The 20,651-nt window shown below is 45.8% G+C and overlaps 1 protein-coding gene across 9 annotated transcripts in view; it reads right to left on the minus strand.

Moving 5' to 3' along the window:
• The window catches only part of RALGAPA2 (Ral GTPase activating protein catalytic subunit alpha 2), a 277,106-nt gene that overhangs the window by 204,030 nt on the left and 52,425 nt on the right, over window positions 1-20,651 (minus strand). For all 9 annotated transcript variants that reach the window (XR_011248179.1, XM_069547852.1, XM_069547851.1 and 6 more), the window contains exons 6-11: window positions 18,973-19,150; window positions 16,233-16,348; window positions 12,488-12,626; window positions 11,617-11,816; window positions 4,691-4,921; window positions 475-642 (exon numbers count right to left, since the gene is read on the minus strand). Coding sequence is in view for 8 of the 9 variants with exons in the window: in XM_069547852.1 (XP_069403953.1) it covers window positions 475-642; window positions 4,691-4,921; window positions 11,617-11,816; window positions 12,488-12,626; window positions 16,233-16,348; window positions 18,973-19,150 (1,032 nt within the window). In the remaining variant the exon portion in view is untranslated. The remainder of the gene's footprint in view (window positions 1-474; window positions 643-4,690; window positions 4,922-11,616; window positions 11,817-12,487; window positions 12,627-16,232; window positions 16,349-18,972; window positions 19,151-20,651) is intronic.

The raw sequence follows: 20,651 nt of genomic DNA on the forward strand, positions 1-20,651 counted from the left end.
TGCAACCCCATGGACTGTAACCCTCCAGGCTCCTCTGTCCATGGGATTCACCAGGCGAGAATACTGGAGTGGGTTGCCGTGCCCTCCTCCAGGGGATCTTCCCAATGCAGGGATTGAACCCACATCTCTTATGCTTCCTCCATTGGCCAGTAGGTTCTTTACCACTAGCACCCCTTGGGAAGCCCAGTTTAGTGAATATTATTTATTTAAGCATATCAATAGTAAGGCAGTGACACCTTTAGTCTTCGACAGAGACATGCAAAAAGAAGCTGGTGTGCACACATGGCCGAGCCTGAGGTTAGGTGGTGGCGGAGGACCCTGGAGACAGCACGGAGGCAGCCTCCCTGAGAGCATCAGAGTTGACAACAAAGAAACAGTCTGCCTGTGTCACACTGACTATGGCCCCTGACTGAGCAGGAAGATTTTGCTAAAATAAGATGCTGCCAACTCAGACAAGAAGTGATGAAAGATTACCTGCTTGTTATCAGTCTCTGAAAATCCTAATTTTTCAGCATCTTCTTGGGCAGCTTCTTTTATGTCTGGTTCCTCCATGAACACAGGTTTGTCCTGCAGGATCCACTTTCTGTACACTTGAACTACTTTTCTGGTTATGGCTATGTCGCACGAAGGCAACAAAAATGCCTAAAATGATAAGAGAAACTCCCTTTAGCACAAGTTCGCATCACCAATGAGTCCAACAGACATTTCCATGGGCTATCACCAATCTCAGACTTTCTTTTGAAACAGAAAAGTGTTTTTGTGCATACCAAACTGGCGGGGGAAAAGGACAATTGTATAACTGGGCCAGAAAACAAAGTGCAATGTTAAAATAACTTCTATATTCTGAACAATTATTGCATAAAATAACCAAAATCCATACCAATGAATCAGCAACAGATGACGCAATAATACACGTAATAGTATAGCCAGTTGTCATGTCTCTTCCCGAGTTCACATTCAATGACATCATGTTGGTGACTTGAATCGGCCACAGTGGGAGCAGTGACACCACAGAAGTTGGCAAATTTAACTTTAACCAGGGCTTTTCTTTTCTTTGTGTTGCTGTGGTTTTTTTTTTGGCTTTCTCTTTCTCCCTTTTCCTTCCTTCCCTCCTTCCTCTCTCCCTCCCTTCCTTTTCTGAGAGTCAAAAACTGACCTCTGCTGCTACAACTGGCTGGTTGTAGCACTGTACACACTTTGGCAAACTTTTTCTTCTTGGCTGCATGGCACAGCTTGTGGGATCTTATTTCCCCAACCAAGGATCAAACCCATGTCCCCTACAGTGGAAGACCATTGGATCACCAGGGAACTGTGAACTTAACAAGATTAAAGAATCCCCTTACATATCTGCATATAAGAATCCTGATTTAATGTGATCAGAATCCAAATGTAGACAACTACATAACTAAAATTCAATATCAAGGTATACAACATTACCTTTCTCCCAGAAAGCAAGTATTAATACAAATTCTTTCTGGAGGAAAAGAAAATTATAGATCATAGTACCACCAAAATTATTCACATGGTCTAGTTAATATGATATGCAGCATATTAACTAAAAAGTCAGAAGTATGCAAAAAGAAGTCAACATTAGCAAAACCACAATTAAAATAAATAATAATTTAAACATACAGGAGAGCTAAAGCATCAGAAAAAGCTCCATGTGAAATTGAAAAATAAAATAAGCAAAATTAAAAATCCAGTGAAAATGGCTGACAATAGGCTGGATGTAGCTGAAGAGAAAACTGGAAGAAAAACCAGATGAAAATATCCAGAATGAAGCACACTGAGACAAGAAACACACTGGTTCCACTGTAAGACATGTAAGACAGAAAATGCAAGGAAAAGGTTATCTTTCTCATGCCTGGAGATATAGAAGGAAAGAATTGGTAAAAAGTGGCAGAAACAATATTTGAAGAAAGAATTACTAAGAATTTTGCCAAAACTGATAAGACATATCAATTCACAGATTCAAGAATCACAAAGAAACACAAGCAGGATACTTGCAAGTCTATTACACTAAGACGGCTGAGAACCAAAGACAACCTGAAAATCTTAAAAGGAGCCAGAGGGGAAAAGGCACATTTCCGCCAAAAGAATAACCACAAGACTTGACATAACTTCTCAAAGAAACAACGAAAGCCAAGAAACAATGGAACAAAATATTCAATGTGCAGAAAGAAAACAGCTGCCAAAGTAGAATTTGACATCCATAAAAATGCACTTCAGAAATAAAAGCAAAACAAAGACATTTTCAGGTAAGAGTCACCCAGCCCACAGTAGTCCTCATGGGTGTCTGTTCCACATCACGTGTCTGGACATCTGACCTGCCCCTTGCACTGTTCTCTGTTAAAAACACACCCACACACATATTAACTCCACACTGAGAATGTGCACTTCTTGAATGAATGTATGTTTTTAAACTTTAATAGTTTAAAATAGTTCAGGCTTAGTCTCTAAATAATTTAAAACTGAAAAAGGAATTATTATGAAAGAAGTCACATTTTGTCTTGCGTAAAAAAAAAAAAAAAAAAATCACTGACCAAGAGAGGGCAACAGAATGCAAAGTGAAAACCCAGGCCCCCTTTTCCCAAATGTCTCTATTTCAGTATTTTAACAATGCATAATAACCATATTTGAAATTTCACACAGAAGTTTCCAAATTAAATTTAAGAACAATTATAAAACGTAAATGTTTTTAAGTTTCATGACACAAAGATGTCTCATTACTTTAGTCATAAGTAGTCTGCAGTTAACCTCAATGGCTCAAGCTACTTCAAAAGTGAATTTAGATTGAATTTGGGATTTTGATTAAATTGAGAACACACTATTTCCAGGGGTGGAATGCCAATAATGGATGTGGATGAAACTATGTGTATGATAAATAAGTAAATATACAATACAGGTAAAACCACATCAATTTAGCACTTATCTCTAGTGCAATATTTAAAAGCTTTGTCGATGATATCTGATATTAAGTATTTGCACCCAAGGGTTTCAAACATTGCTATACATCATGATCAGCTGTGGAACTATGATACACAACCTAAATCCCGTCTGCCACTTGATTTTTGTGAATAAGGTTTTACAGGAACATGGGCTTGTTCCTGTACGAGCTTGTTCCATGCTATCCCTGGCTGCTTTCTCACTACAAAGCAGAGCTTCTGTGAACAAAGCCGAAGATGCTTACTATTTGGTCCTTTACTCTATTAAAATGTGCTGACCTCTGCTCTCAATCATATGCCTTCTGGGACTGACCACGTCAATTCAGCTTGCCCCAAAGTTCTGTTATTTCAACATCTCGACCTCCGCTCCTTTCTTTCCTCTTAATCCCCTCCCTAGTCTCCTTTTTCCTCTTAGGCCATAAATACTCCTATCAGAGGTGCTGCAAGAGGTCTTTGCAGGCAAAGTCCAACTGTCTGCAGGAGCTTGTAGCCTGAGTACCTTCAGCCACACAACAATTCTTGTATGCTCACATGCTGCCGGGGGTTCAGAAGCAGTTTTCCCCCTGCCTCCCTCTGGGCTTAAAATTTGCTATGGAAACAAAGGGTATTTGAGGGGATGATTTTGTTCAAATATAGAACTGTTCCACCCCGTGTAGGAATTTTCCAAAATCAAATCATGAAAACATTGTTGTTGTTCAGTCGTGTCCAACTCTTTGGGGCCCCATGGACTGCAGGGCTCCCTGTCCTTCACTATCTCCCAGAGTTTGCTCAAACTCATGTCTACTGAGTCGATGATGTCATCTAACCATCTCATCTTCTGTCATCCCCTTCTCCTCCTGCCTTCAATCTTTCCCAGCATCAGGGTCTTTTCCAGTGAGTCGGCTCTTCACATCAGGTGGCCAAAGTATTGGAGCTTCAGCATCAGTCCTTCCAATGAATATTCAGGGTTGATTTCCTTGTTTTTTGGTTTGATTTTACTGGTTTGATCTCCTTGCAGTCCAAGGGACTCTCAAGAGTCTTCTCCAGCACTACAATTCGAAAGCATCTCGTCACTCAGCCTTCTTTATGATCCAACTCTCACATCCGTACATGACTATTGAAGAAATCATAGCTTCGACTGACTATACGGACCTTTGTTGGCAAAGTGATGTCTCTGCTTCTTAATATGCGATCTAGGTTTGTCATAGCTTTTCTTCCAAGGAGCAAGCGTCTTTTAATTTCATGACTGCAGTCACCAACTGCAATGGTTTTGGAGCCCAAAATTATAGTCTGCCACTGTTTCCATTGTTTCCCCATCTATTTGCCATGAAGTGATGGGACCAGATGCCAGGATCTTAGTATTTTGAATGTGGAGCTTTAAGCCAGCTTTTCCACTCTTCTCTTTCACCTTCATCAAGAGGCTCTTTAGTTCCTTTTCACTTTCTACCATTAGGGTGGTGTCATCTGCATATCTGAGGTTATTAATATTTCTCCCGGAAATCTTGAAAACAACATTAAAAATGACCAAAATGCTCAAATTCCAACCCTCCATACGAGACCTTAAAAGTGGGATGAAAGAAATCATTATGGAGTTGTGTAACTCAGCCCAACTTGCCAATTGTATTCCTTGGAGTATTATGAGTAACAGAACAAAGAAACCTCTTCAGCTTTGCAACCTGCCCCTGCACACCCCCCACCCCTGCCCCTCCCCCAAACACACAAGTGCGCGCGGATACACACACACACTCGCATGCACACGCTCTCACCTGGCGGAACACCTCGTTCACGAAGTTGACATAGCCGCGAGTGGACAGCAGGATGCGCTGGACCATGTCGTAAACCTCACGATGCTCCTCCTCAATGCTGCACAGGCTGCAACTGCTGAGCCGGCGCTCGGACAGCGTGCTCCCATCCGCTCGGCCTCGGTCCTGCTCCGCCGCCCCGCCAGCGTCTGGCTCCGGCGCCCGCTCCGGCACTGCAGTGCCTCCCCCGACGGTCTGCAAGAAAGGGCCCCCCTCCTGAGCGATCCTCCAAGACACCGGGCCAGGCTGAAGACTCACCTTGTTTTCGGCGAACTCCGGGGATGGTGCGCTCATTTCCCCCAGAATTAAAGATCTCCTCCGAACACAACATAGGTGGAATTTTGCTTCATTTTAGTAAATTACACTATTATTCTTTTGTGTCAAAAATATGTAACCCAAATACCACTAAAATTCTACCAACTGTGAATATTTTTTACAAGAAGTGACAAGAAACAAGTAGTACAAAATTATTATTTCAGCAACTACCAAGGAGAGTTTAAAAACAAAGAGGATATTCAAATAGTAATCTCTAGAGAAAATGAGTAGACAATTATATTGATAGCAGTTTTTCTCCTCATGCCTGGGCTATTAAGCTTGTGTGGTTTATTAAAGGCCCTGCCACACTGTGCAGCAAGCAACTCTATATAAATTATTTCATCTTTTTGATGGGTCAACCAATAGAAAATAAAAATTTGCATAGAAAAATAAAAATTTCCTCATTTTTACTGATATACATATATTTTTGATCTGTAAAGCATGGTGGCTGGATTAAGTCTAATGTCTCTTATGGATCAATAACCTGTGACTTTTTGATCAATAACTTTCATTTCCCCCACAGGCTAAAAAAAAAAAATAATTACACACATCCTTACCAAGCAAACTAAAAACAGCCACAAATTCTCTGACATACTTTCTGCAGAGATGGGAAGGCTGTGTCCCCTCGATCCCCATGGGCTGGAGGGCTGAGTTAGCCAGCAGAGGGGAAGGGTGGAGGGGACCCAGGAGGCTGAGGGCTCCCATGTAGCATCTCCGGGAACATTTGCTCTCGGAGCCCTGAGCGGCCAGGAAAGAAGTCCGACTGCCTTGCAAGAGGGGTTATATAGAAAGGGAGGCCCAGTGGAGCCCAACCTGCCCCCCTGCACGCACCAGAGTAGCAGGCTCTGAAGTCATTCTGGACCCTCCTGACCAACCAGCCACCAGCTGAAGACCACCACCCACTGACTTCAGCTAACATCACATGAAGCCCCAGAATTGTCCAACCAAATCTCACCCAAATTCCTGACCCAAAAAGGAAAATAAATAATATGGTGAACGGGTTGTTTGAAGCCACAAGATTTGAGGTCATTAGATAACAGAATCTATGACAATTAGAGAACAAAATAATGTACTAAAGAATTATGTTCAAAGGCACCAAATTGTTTTTGAAAACTAAGCTCCATGATCCAAATAGAACATAATGATAACACTGATGAATATCCCATGATGCCATTAACTGAAAACTACTTCTCTTAATAAAACAATGCTTTTCCCAGCCTCCTCTAGCCCACACCAGCAAAATGCTGCTTTCCAAAAAAAAAAATCTGCACGTTGTTAAGACATTTATAATGATAGTAAGTGACGAGAGTGAAAACAAACTAGTAATTCAAGGCTATTTGTTTCTTGCCTCTTTCATGAAGATCAACAGTAAAAGCATGAATAAAAATTAACTACAGAGAGAGGTCCATTTTCTGCCCACTACAATCCAGCTGGAATTTTCAGTTATTGTTTAATATTAGTTGATTCCAGTGGTAAATGCAAAGATGATTTTTGCTTCTTTGGCATATGACGGAAGGCTTAACCAGTGAAACAGTCATATGGTCTGCTTGGACCAGGCCTGTGCTGCCAGGGTTCAGGAAAATGCAAGATACAGGCTGCCACTCAATCTTTCCCCTCCCCACCCTGGTTTCCTCTCAACCCACAGTTCATTCTGAGAGTCGCTCACCCTCAGGGTCAGAATAGACAAGGACACCCACAACGCAGGTATGAAATGAGGATGCAGCTGCCATCCTGCTGGTGAAAACTGATGCCACTCAATTCCCCATCACAGTCGGCCCACCTGGCTGAGGGCAGCCCACTCCTGCCTTGGTAAAAACAAGAACACAGAGCACCAGCGTGTGGCCGTCAACAGACAGGTGGGTCTGCATGATACACAGACTCCCACAGGGGAGTAATTTATGTGATTCATTTTTTTAACTGTTCACCCCATGAGATACAAGTGTCGGGAAACCCACAGCCCATGAATCATTATGGAAGGGCCGGGTCAGACTTCAAGCGGCACTTTAACAATGTAACTAAAGATAAAGAGTTAGCATACAAATAAGTATGATCAACTGTCTTAGCATCTCAAACTTTTTCTTTTTCATTCCCTCATAAACTTCTTTGGGTTTATTTTAATTAATTAATTTTTATTTTTATCGTGTCCGATCTTTGTTGCTCTGTACTGGCTTTCTCTAGTTGTGACGACCAGGAGCTACTCTTTGTTGTGGTGGGTGGGCTTCTCATTGTGGGGGCTTCTCTTGTTGCAGAGCATGGGCTCTAGGGCCTGTGAGCTTCAACAGTTGAGGGCTCAGTAGCTGTGGCTTCTGGACTCTAGAGCCTGGGCTCAGTAGTAGTGGTGCTAACACTTAGTTACTCCGAGGCATGTGGGATCTTCCCAGACCAGGGATCGAACCCATGTCCCTTGCATTGGCAGGCAGATTTCTATCCACTGTACCACCAAGGAAATTCTCCTTTTAATGTTTCAATGTTTAATTAATGTGCCGCTGAAATTTTAAAATTACTACTCTGCTTTCACTAATGTAGGCTGAAGCACTTCTATCTCACACTAACATGATACACCAAAGAATAAACAATAGTTCTCTGGAAACACTTCTGGCTGAGGTGACACAGCAAGACGTTCATATTTGAGAGGGGGATCAGTGGTCATGGCTGCCAGCGTGGCGTGGGACTTCAGGGCAACCGTATTCTCTCTCTCCCATGAATCATGCCACCAAACAAGAACACTGGTCAAACCAGATTCTCCGAGGGGTAACTGAGTTAGTCCCTTCCCTCTCCAGTGAAAAATACTGTCAAGGATATTAGTTTCTGATCAAAAGGAAGTAAATTCACTTTGGGTGAAAAAACACACACAAAAAAAAACATCTCATACATGACTTTTAATGTAGTAGTAGTGGAAAGTGTGAACCCTATTTGGAAGCAGAATTTAAAATACTGTTTTAAAGGGATTTGATAACAGCAGTCAGTATATTCTTTGAAAAGAAGTTCTGGATCAGCTCACTGAGACAGTGATGTTCCCTTTACATATGTAAAATTACATGAAATTTGAAATTCCAAACAAATATTTTCAGGAGACAAATACAACTATAGGTGCTTTTATTCCTTCAACTCCGTTTCCAGAATTTAATATTCAGTTGTTTAAACTGCTTTCTCTCCTGTATAATGTAAATGAGGAGTGGAACACATGGCAGACACACAGGAGATGAGACGGAAGCACAGCAGTAAGGCAGAGATGAGGACACGGGAGACAGGTAGGCTGAATAATGACCACCCTCCCCAAGATGTCCACACCCAAGTGCCTGGAACCCAGGACTGTGCTGCCTTCCATGGCAGAAGGGACTGAGCAGATTGATTAAATTCGAGATGTTGAGATGGGGAGGGTACCCTGGATTACCTGGGTAGACCCACAGTAACCACAGGATCCATAAGGAGGCAGGAGATGCAGACACAGAGAAGATGATGCACAGATGGAAATAGACGCAGAAATGATGTGATGAGGAGCCACAGGGCAGGGGACACAGGCAGCCTGTGGAGGCCAGACAGGGAAGACACTGACCCTCCCCTAGAGCATCTGACACCCTGACTTTAGCCACTGAGACCAATTTGGGCCCTCTGACTTCCGTTGTAAGAAAATGCATTTGTGGAAATTAGCTACAGTGGCAGGAGGAAACTGACATAACTGACTGTGAAGTGTATGAGCAATCTGGACCACGGCAGTGGCCACGTCTGGGCATGGCTGTGTGCAGGGCACAGGAGCCGTGGACCTGCGTGGTGCCTGCTCTTATCCCTTTCCCCCTTATGGAACCCCTAGATCTCTGCCCCCACCCCCACCCTACCCTGGTCTGCAGCCGCACCTGCCTCAGGGGAAGCTGACCGGCCCCTAACACCAGGGGAGCCTTCTGCTTCCTGGAAGCTGGTCACCACCACCCCCACCCAGAGGTGTTCACAGCTACAGACTGGAGTCAATCAGCGCCTTGCTCTTTCCTAAGAGCACGCAGGTAACCTAAATTGTTCTGCTCACACAAAAGGGAAGGGCTCTGTGTTTCTGGATTGTCTCAATACATGAACTAAGAAGGAGGGCCCCGGCTGCTGCTGCTAACATAAGGGAGGAACCAGAGGGAAAGGGCAGAGGAGAGAAACAGGGCACATGTGGCCACAGCTATGGCTGCAGCAGCCTCGTCTCCAGCTGCTCTTGTAGGAGAGTGAAACATTTCTCTTATGGATAAGACAATTTGAACTCTGGCGCCTTGTTTTCTATTAGGGTGATAAAACCCTCCTAACAGATTCTGGAGGTCAGAACCTTGTGACACTTTAGCTACAGAGTAAAAGGAAATGACTCACAAGTGTGAAGAGTCAACAGGGAGAAAATTAGAACCTGGAAGTGGTGGTTAATATGCCAGTTGTGGGACTTCTCATAATCCGGATGTATTTTTTTAGGAAGGAGCAACTTATTTTCAATAAGCACAGGTGATAGTTTTCTGAAACTCTGAAACTGGGAGGGGGAGAACTGGGGGGAAAGAAAGATCCTTTCTCTGATAGTGTTTTGAACTGCCTGAACAACCACATTAGACGCCATGAACGAAAAGTTTATCAGAGTGTCACTGAATTTCTTACGTTTCCTACAAATTTTTGTCTACTTGCGATTTTCCGATTTTGTCTACCTGATAGGTGAAAAAAGGGCTCTCATAGCTGCTCAGAACTAACTGTGTTTCCCTGACTGCTGGGGAGGTCCAGGGCCATGCTTATTTCCTCTTCTATGACCTGCCTTTCACCTCCTTCATTCATTTTTCAATCAGCTGTTTGTCTTCACATCTATTCATAGGTGCTCTTCATACAGCAGAGATATGAACACTCCAACAACCGTATAATACGACAAACGCTCTCCACAGTCTGTTGCTTGGGCCTAGCTTTATGTTATCTTTTGACAAATAAATCTTTTTCCTGTTTTTCAAAATAAAGTCGAACCTCATTTAGTCTTTGGTTTGCGGGTTTCATCTCTACCGAAGGTGGTCTACCACTTCCTAAATTTATACATTTCCCCTAGATTTTTTCCTAAATTCTTGATCACTTTGTTTTTATACTTAGACTTTAAATCAACTTAGGCCTTAAACCAATGTGACTGTGTGCTGATGTACATGATATGAAGTGAGATTTTGAGAAAGGGACAAACAGACAGGTTGCTCTGGCTTCCAGGGCTGCAGATTAGATTAGGTATTCGGTGCTAATCTCAGCGTCATTCCTTTGACATAGCTGCGGTTTCTGTTTGGAAGTCTGTATCATTTTCCCTTTAACCCCTGACGGTCAAATGTCTGTTTAGTTTGCTGTCTGTTTTGCTAATTCTTCCTGGGGCTCACAGGCCCTTTCAGTTTAAGGCACGACTTTTTTTCTTAGCTCAGGTAAGCTCTCCTTACTCTTGGTTTAATTGTTATGCCCTGTTCTTTCCTTCTGCCCTCACAGTGTCTGCAAAGTAGGTCTGCACCTACAGTCTTATCTATTAATAATAGTTTCTGAGTTCCACCTCTAATTTTTTTTTAATCAATGTTGCGTGACAGTTCTTCAGAAAACCAATTTTGTCCTCAGCAGTGACTATTACCATCTTGAGTTTACCTACTAAATTTGTCAACTGAGAAATTAAAGTTGTTTTTTTTTTAACTTTTAGCGAGTCTTTTGTGTCTCTTATTATGGACCCTGTGCTCTGGACCCGCTGGGTGCTCCACCATGAGGGGACTGAGGACTCCTCGGCAAGGGCATGGGTGGTGCACCCTCCAGTCTGGGACAGATGTCACATGTCTGGGAACTGCAGGGCATCGGCCAGCCTGCACCAACTGGACCACACTTCCTGGCTCTGTGCTTGGAGCCAATAAATCAGAGCACACAAAACCGTGACTCCTCCAAGCAACGGCCACTCTGACTTTACAAGGTGTCCTGCTCTGCCCGCACAAAAGCCCGAAGACATGTCACCTGCCAGGAAAGCCCCATGCATCTGACCAAGGCCAGGAAGAGAGCAAGGCCCCACAGGCCCCACGTGAGAAGAGGGCTTCACCCAGGCCTCAGAAAGCACTCCCTTCTGTTCCAGGGACCCCATCATGGCTCAACAACTGCCTGAAATCCAGAGGTGCTGACCCACCCCTTCCCCGAGAGCCCAGGGGAAGGCTCTGGCACCTGGCAGGCTCAGGGGCACCTGGCAGGCTCAGGTGACCTCTCCGTGACCACCTCATGATTGCTGGGAACCTTCCCTGGACTGGAATGAGCAAGGCCAGGGAGGTCCTCTGTCTCGCGCTCAGAGGTCACTGGGGCCTGAGTGAAGGAGGGGAGGTGAGAGGGAGCCAGGAGCATACACGTCAGCCACCTGCTCAAAAGGCCACAAGGTTGCCTCGTCATGGCAAGGCCAAGAGAACCCAGCAAGTGCTAACTTACGCTTCCTCTGAAACCTCAGCATCACAGAGGGTGGAGCCAGTGAAACTGAGTCCCCTTAGCCAACAATGAGAGCCAACAGCCTTGACAGTCCATTACTTTGGTGTTAGTAGGGCTTAAGACACCAGAATTAAAAGGTAAAAAAGTGATGAATGACATACCTGAATGATTTTAGGCAATACATCAACTCCATTCTTAGTGTTCTGTGTTGCAGTTAGATACTTTTTTTCCAAAAAGAAAGTCACCATCCACTTAATGAAGACGACACGAGCTGCCATGTATGGGATCTTTGTGCTATAAATGCTCTCATTGTCTCGAGTGGTCGTGACATACACAGGCTTTGGTCTCAGGTGGGGGATGTCTGCAGGACAAGAGAACACATGATCAGGTTAGCGAATCTTTTCTTTTTTAATGTGGACCATTTCTAAAGTCTTTATGGAATCTGTTACAATATTGCTTCTGCTCTATGTTTCGTTTTTTAGCCATGAGGCATGTGGGATCTTAGTTCCTCAACCAGGGATTGAACCTGCACCCTCCGCATTGGAAGGTGAGATCCTAACCACTGAACCACAGGGAAGTCCCCGGGTTCATGACTCTTAACATCATATAACCCCTAAGAATGTTTCCATTTCTAATTAAATAGACATATATCTGGTTGCTTAAATGCTGCTGTTTAGTTGCTGAGTTGTGTCCGCCTCTTTTGTGACCCCACAGACTGTAGCCCACTAGGCTTCTCTGTCCATGGGGATTCTCCAGGCACGAATACTGGAGTGGGCTGCCATGCCTTCCTCCAGGGGATCTTCCCGACCCCAGGGATCAATATACCATGATCCGTATCAAATTACTCCTGAGTTACAGGACCCACAGATGGCCTTTATTGCTCAGGACTCGGGCAAATCTCAGTCTATACAAATCATTTATTAAGAAACTGGAAAACTCTTACAACAAAGTGACCACTAAATATGAAAAAAAAATTTATTTTACTTAATCATTGTAAGAGACGAGACCGCACACACAGCTATCAGTACTCACCCAGCACAGGCTTATAGATGTTGGTTAACTTGGTAAACGAGGGAAACAGATGAGGAAGGTAATACTTTCGAAACAACGTAAACAGAAATTTAAACCCAGTCTCCTGATTCTCCTTATGCTTCCACTCCAAGCTTGCAGCCTTCAGATAATAGTAATGGCGGGGGGTGGGGGGTGGGGGGGGGGAGAACATACATATAGTTACACTTCACATTAATGAATATCAACTGAAATGCTGATACACTGTTAAAACCCCTATCCTAAATGAAACACCTGACAAATAGCATTGACCATCATGTAATAACGTCTTAAAACTGAAATGGTTCCATGAATGAATACTTCAAAGCAAAACAGTAACTACATAAAAAACAGCATTTTTACTGGATATTCAAGAAAGAAAAAAATCAAAGCTTATGGTATCTTTTAAACTTGCCCCACTACATCATTCCTGTATTTTTTTCTCCATGTTCCTTGTGATGATTTAACACTCTTTGTGCCCTTAAAATGTTTATACAGAAGTAATCAGGTGCTTTTTTTTTAAATGCAAAAAAGGCCATTTATAATACACCAGAATTAAAGAAACAGTCTCTTGCAAGAATTTCATACCATGTTACCTACATGAAAAAAAAATCATTATCAAAACACAAAACTACAGAATCTTGCAAAGGGCACAAAAAAGCAATCCAAAGGCTACATGTGTAACTGAATCACTGCTCTATGCACCTGAAACTGACATGACATTGTAAATCAACTATTTTTCAATTAAAAAAACAACACAATCTGCAGGCTGGGATAAGCCATTAAGTTTAAAGCTCCCATGTGTGAAGACACTGCTGCTGCTGCTGCATCACTTCAGTCGTTTCCAACTCTGTGCGACCCCATAGATGGCAGCCTACCAGGCTCCCCTGTCCCTGGGATTCTCCAGGCAAGAATACTGCAGTGGGCTGCCATTTCCTTCTCCAATGCATGAAAGTGAAAAGTGAAAGTGAAGTCGCTCAGTCATGTCTGACTCCTAGCGACCCCACTACTTCCCTGTCAAATAGCCAGCTCTGTGTAGGCCCGGCGGGAACGTTGCAAACACTTCCCTCGCAAGGAGCGGCCCACACAGGCCAGGAACCCAGACAGGTGATCGAGAGCTGTCTCCTACCACCTAGGGAAATGTGGTGTGAACAGGCCCTTTGAGAGTGCCTACTGGTGGCTGTCATGCTTGTGAGACCACCGAGCTCCAGAGCAAAGCATCCCAACATCCTCCTGACGAGCCCACCCGGAGCACCTGCAGTCCAGGGACGAGGGGCCCGGTGTCCATCACCTGTCAGAATCCCTCCAAGTACGGCAAGGAGGAAGCTCTGCTCCGAGGACCCACTTTGCCGACAGACCGGGGAAGGAGGGGCTACTGGACACTGCATACGACACACAGTGGAGAGGGCTCACCACCACCCTCTACCAGTCCTCCTCTGCTGGGATCCAGGGTGTTATGGGATCAGCGTGCCACACAGCTCATTAGTGACACGTCTGGAATGAAACCCAAGTCTCCCAGCACACCCGGGTTTTGGCTACTCTGCTGTTTTTCTGCGATGGATAGAAGGCCAGACCCGACCACTCCTGGATAGATGGGGCTGAGATGTGGGCAGCAGGGGCCCACAGGGCCAGGGCACAGAGCTTTTCAGAGGTGAGAGGACCCAGGCTGGCACTCAGGATGCGAGAATCCTGAGCCTGTGGTGCTGCTAGAGGAACTGGGGAGAGAAGAGCAGATAGGGTCACCCTAAGGGACACAGGGCACAGAGGGGGCAAAGGAAATGCAGCCTTCAGAGAAAACTGGAAAAGAGGGGGAGTGGGGGGTCATCCCAGGAGGAGAGACCCTGAGGAAGGAGGGGTCCCCTCGAGTCGTCCAGAGGTCCAGGATGGCCAACACTCATGTCCTTCTCTGGACCTGACACACCAGACCCTGCTCACCCTGGGCCCCCGATTTCATGGTGACAAGACAAAAAAGGCAGGTGACAGTGGGTGTCATGGGCCCACTGGGTGAGGAACTGGATGGGCAGAGTTACACATCAACTGAAGCTAAAGCTCCAATACTTTGGCCACTTGGTGCAAAGAGCTGACTCACTGGAAAAGACCTGATGCTGGGAAAGACTGAGGGCAAGAGAGAAGGGGGCACCAGAGGATGAGATGGTGGCATAGCATCACCAACTCAATGGACATGAGTTTGAGCAAGTTCCGGGAGTTGGTGATGGACAGGGAGGCCTGGCATGCTACAGTCCACAGGGCCACAAAGAGTCGGACACAACTTAGTGACTGAACAACAACAACACAGCAGGTTGTGAGAGGAAGGACGGAGCCTGAACATATGCCCTGGAGAAGCTCACGGACCAGGGATGTGTTTGCTGAGAGGACAGAAACAGTAGCATTTCCCAAACCACATCCAGACGTCCAGAAATACTGACTGAGAGACATAAATTCCCTGGTGAAATCAGAAGTGAATGATTTATTAAGAAAAAGGATCATCTGACATAAAGGAGGCCGTGCAGGATGAGATAATCCACGGGTCTCCTTCAGGCCCCTGCCCTTTGCCCATCACTCTGGACCCGCCCGGTCAGCCCCGGGGCCGGCTCCTCTGCCATCCAGCCTCCACAGCACAGAGAAAGGGGCAGCAGAAGAGCAAACAGGCAGAAGCAGAGACACAGGGAGATAACAGACACTGCTACACTGGTCTCTGCCCCCGGCTCCTGGCACAGAGGCCCTAGCTCCCTGCTTACTTCTTCGTGACCAGAGCCCCTTCATGAAGGGGCTCCCAGATGGGGCTGGTCACCAGCAGGACCAAGCCATGGCTGGAAGCTCGGAATTTCCAGTTGCCTCCCTGCCGCCTGCACCACTGTTTCAAGAGGAGGGAGGGGCTGGGAATGGAGTTGGTAACTGATCATCTCTCCTGCGAAGAAGCCACCACAAAAATCCCAACAGCCCCGGGTTTCAGGGAGTGTGCGGGTTGAACACATGGACACTCCAGGAGGGTGACGCACCCCCGTCCACAGCGACAGAAGCCCCCACACTCAGGACCGCTACCCCAGACCTCACGCCGTGTGTGTTTTCATCCCGCCGTCACCTGTGTCCTTTGCCACACCCTTTCCTAAATGGGCAACTGTGAACCAATGCCTCCCCCAGTTCCGTGAGCTACTCTAAAATTCACTGAACCTGAGGAGGGACTCACAGGACCCTCTGATTTGTAGCCAAACTGAATGGAAGCTGCAGGCAATCTGGGGACCGGCTACCTGTGACTGGCACTGAGTGGAAGCGGGAGGGATACAGGCCAGAGAACCTTCCTATGAGATCTGAGACCACCTCGGGTAGGCAGGGTTGGGAGTGAGTGAAACTGCGATACTGGTATTGCAGAGAATGACTTGGTGATTCAGATCCCCACGCATTTGTTAAGCAGTGTCACATATGAAGTGAATAATATGAGACTGTATGAAAGTAAAGGAGGCAGATGGAGGACGGAACTGCTTCCTTCACACATACACACACACACACACACACACACACACACACAGTAGCAGGCAGGCCTGGTCTTTGCTGAAGCATCCTAGCGTACATTCTACATTGAGTGAAATATCGCATAAAATCACCAAGAAAACACAAAAGTAAAAAATACGGACAAACAGGAAGAAAAGAGGCAGTGTTTGTCTAGTTTCTCACACTTCCCTAGTGAGGGTATGAACATCACTGAATCATCCATGGTTCCACTCGCTCATACCTGAGTAACCATGTATTTCAACAGTACTTGAAGAAAAAAGCACGTTTGGTCCTCGGCGATCTTCTCCCCTGATACGGCTGGCAGCAGTGGAGTGATTTCTTCTGGATGGATCTTCGCTGCAGAGTGGGAAACAAGGAAAGCGCCTTCACCAAAGTTAAATTTCAAACAGGGCTTTAAAAATGGCCTCTATTAAAATACACATGCCTATATGGACTACAGACAAATGGTACTGATTAACCTATTTGCAAGGCCTGAATAGATGCAGATGTAGAGAAAGGATAGGCGGACGTGGGGGAAGGAGAAGGTGGGACCAACTAAGAGAGCAGGACTGACATATTTATGCTACCTTGTGTAAAATAGATGGTCGTGGGATGCTGCTGTAGAGCACAGGGAGCTTAGCTCGGTGCTCTGACATGACCAAGAGGGGTGGGGTGGGGGGTGGAGTGGGAGAGAGGCTCAAAAGGGAGGGGATATATGTATACTTGTAGCTGATGCATGTTGTTGTATGGCAGAAACCAATACAACATTGTAAAGCAATTATCCTCCAATTAAAAAAATTTTTTAAGTGCCTCACTTCGCTGTACGGCAGAAACTAGCACAACGTTGTAAATCAACTATATTCCAATAAAACCTTTAAAAGGTAAAGCAACATAAAATAACCAAATACAATACATGTACCAAGCACTGGAACTGCTCACACCACAGGTCAGGCCACGTGACCAGAGGAGAGATGCCCACAAAGCCACCTCCCTCACTGGACCATTCCTCACCCTGCACCTTGTGCTCTGACCAGCCCAAGGTCAAATACCTGTCACTGGGCAATACAGTGATCCGCAGTGACAAATCAGCGGCCCTAATGGGCAAGTTCCTTGAAAACTCCCTGGGCTCAAAAGATGCCATTAATAGTCCCATGAGGCCACCACTGCTCTTCCATGAAAACTGCATGAAAATACACACCTGATGACAAAGAGCCTGGAGCATCAGGGACTTCCCTGGGGGCCTGGTAGTTAAGAATCTGCCTTCCAATGCAGGGAACATGGGTTCAGCCCCTGGTTGGGGAGGAAAGATCACACAGGCCATGGGGCAACTAAGCCCAAGCAATGCAACTACTGAGCCCAAGTGCTGCAATGGAGAGAGTGCACGCCAAAACGGAGATGCCGTGTGCCACAAATAAGATCCTATGCAGCTGGACCATAAAGGAAGCTAAGCACTGAGGAACTGATGCTTTTGAACTGTGGTGTTGGAGAAGGCTCTTGAGAGTCCCTTGGACTGCAAGGAGATCAGTCCTGAACATTCATTGGAAGGACTGATGCTGAAGCTGAAGCCCCATTACTTTGGCCACTTGATGCGAAGAGCCAACTCACTGGAAAAGACCCTGATGCTGGGAAAGATTGAAGGCAGAAGAAGGGGACGACAGAGGATGAGGTGGTTGGATGGCATCACTGACTCTATGGACAGGAGTTTGAGCAAACTCCAGGAGATGGTGAAGGACAGGGAAGCCTGGCGTGCTGCAGTCCATGGGGTTGCAGAGTCGAGCACGACTTCATCAATTGAATAACAATAACAACCCAAATAAATAAATATTTTTTAAAAAAGAGCCAGGGGAGCAAATGAACTAATAAAACAATCGCTGTACGGAAAACAGGCAGCAGTTTGGGATGCAGATTTAAATCTCATGAACAGCAACAGAAGCACTTGCTCCAGCCAGACACACCATGTGTCTCTGCTCCTGCCAACAGCTGTCCCCTCCCTTCCCCTCCAGTTTCCTCCACTCCAGTAAATCTCTCCTGTCATCATTTCATATAAAACAGGCTCCAGTTCTGTCAGTTCAAATGTCTCTAAAACAGGAGTATGCAGATGACGCCACTCTAATGGCAGAAAGCGAATAAGAACTAAAGGGCCTCTAAATGAGGGTGAACAGGGAGAGTGAAAAAGCTGGCTTAAAGCTTGACATTCAAAATACTAAGATCCTGGAATCCGGTGCCATCACTTCATGGCAAACAGATGGGGAAAAAATGGAAACAGTGGCAGAGTTTATCTTCTTGGGCTCCAAAATCACTGCGGAGAGTGGCTGCCACCACAAAATTAAAGACACTTGCTCCTTGGAAGAAAAGCTATGACAAACCTAGATAGCATATTAAAAAGAAGAGACATCACTTCGCTGACAAAGGTCTGTATAGTTAAAGCGATGGCTTTCCCAGTAGTCATGTATGGATGTGAGAGTTGGACCATATAGAAGGCTGAGCACCGAAGAATTCATGCTTTCGAAGTGTGGTGCTAGAGAAGACTCTTGAGGGTCCCTTGGACTGCAAGGAGATCAGTCCTAAAGGAAATCAACCCTGAATATTCACTGAAAGAACTGATGCTGAAGCTGAAACTCCAATACTTCGGCCACCTGATTCGAAGAGCTGACTCACTGGAAAAGACCCTGATGCTGGGAAAGACTGAGGGCAGAAGGAAAAGAGGGCGACAGAGGATGAGATGGTTGGACGGCATCATGGACTCAACAGACATGAGTCTGAGCAAACTCAGGGAGATAGTGAAGGACAGGGAAGCCTGGCATGCTGTAGTCCTTGGGGTCGCAAAGAGTCGGACAGGACTTGGGACCAAACAATAACAATTCCTCTTCAGAATCCATCCATGAAACCGTGGTTTCTGTTAGGAAAAGGACAGAATGAGGGATTCCTTATCGCAATGTGGAGGGTAGTTTCCGCCTGTTGGATGGGCCAGCGTCACTCACCATCAGCCACGCTGGGCCCAGGGTTGATGAGCGTGTCCAGTGTACAGGGCCCCCTGGACGACATGATGGCAGGGAATCCCGGCACCAGGCTAGCAAAAATCAGCACCTGCTCTTCTGCACAGTTCGTCTGAAGTGCTTGAAGCCACAGAAGAAACAGCCGGATTCCTTCACATCTTATCTAAAAACAAACCCAAAGGCAGCAACATGAAACATGCATCATACTTATATAAATGTACTACAGTGCAGCATGGGTTCTGAGGACAGATCTAGAAGCTCAAAGCATCACTGAAGTCCTGTACCAAGTCCTTCCCTGCGTGACCAGCAAGCAAGGACACTGCAGCCCAGCACGAGAGCCGGAGGGGCTGGGCTCCAGTGCAGCCTCAGCCACTTTCTAGCTGAGCTGTGAGTGTGGAGGACCGCTTCACTTCCCCGTGCCTCACCTCCCCAGTGGTGAAGCAGGGGTGATAACAAAGTTTATCACCAAGTGCTTGTATATGGTGAAGTGGATTGGAACTGCCTGGCTCACAGTAACTGCTACCTAAGCATTTCCCAGTAGTTGCATTTCATTCTTTACAGCAATGGTGCCCAGATCATCAATGCTTGATTACTCATGAAAACCACACAAAGAGAATCTTGCTCCAGATTTACACCGTGCTCTGGATGGAACCTGTCAGGTCACTACATTATACACAGGTACCATGTTCTTGAAATCAGAACACTTAGAGCTAAAAGGGCCCCACGGACCTGGCTGAGGGGGACAGGCAGCCTCTGGCTTCCCTATCCTATTCTCCCGATGCCTTCCCCTGGCTCCAAATAGTCAGCATCACCCATAGAAAAACATCAATACAGGCAGATGTGACCTTTTTCCTTCTCTGCACTTAAAACTTTCAGCTTCATCCCATTCCTAGAATTCATAAGCACAGGTAACTCCATCTTTATACCCCTAAATGGCTGGAAAGGTGATGTCAATAAAAGAGATTAAATAAGCAAAAGAGATGGAAAAAAAATATTAGATGCAGCTGAAAGATGTAGTTGAGCTCCGAAAGCCGGCAACTGAGGGGCTGCCTGGTGCCTTTTCAGTGACACCAAAATGGTGTTAATTTCTAAAGAGCCAGGGTTCAAACCAGGCCCAGGGTCTGCAGGAAAGTAAGAGGGGAGGAGAGATGGAAAGAAGGGAGGAAGGGAAGGAGAGGAGGGAAGGAAGGGGGACAGGGGATGAATGAAATGAAAGGGAGGGAGGAGGGACAGAGGGTGGAAGGAAAAAAGGGAGGGGCGAGGATGTGGGGGAAGATGGAGCGAGAGGAGGGAGGGAAAGCTTGGTTGACTCCCCAGAGAAGTCAAATATACCAAGACAGTCACCCCATTAACGGTGATCCCCGGGAGCCCCTCTAGACAAGCCCTGGGCTCAGCACTGACCTGCCTTGCTCTCCCCTGCTCACACCTGCCCAGCAGGTAAGTGGTGACTTTGCTAAGTACATAATACGATTCACCGCCAGACCAAAAAAAAAAAAAAATCAGGGCTCTATGTGTATCTAACCAAATTATATCAAATTTAACAAGAGGAAGGTTTCTAGACACTTTGATAAAGTCTCCAACTTTTTATGTTAACTGTATTTAAAGTGAAGTGAAGTCAAAGCCGCTCAGTCGTGTCCGACTCTTTGCAACCCCGTGGACTATAC

Source organism: Ovis canadensis, chromosome 13 (genome assembly GCF_042477335.2).
Source record: "Ovis canadensis isolate MfBH-ARS-UI-01 breed Bighorn chromosome 13, ARS-UI_OviCan_v2, whole genome shotgun sequence".
NCBI classification, from domain to species: domain Eukaryota; kingdom Metazoa; phylum Chordata; class Mammalia; order Artiodactyla; family Bovidae; genus Ovis; species Ovis canadensis.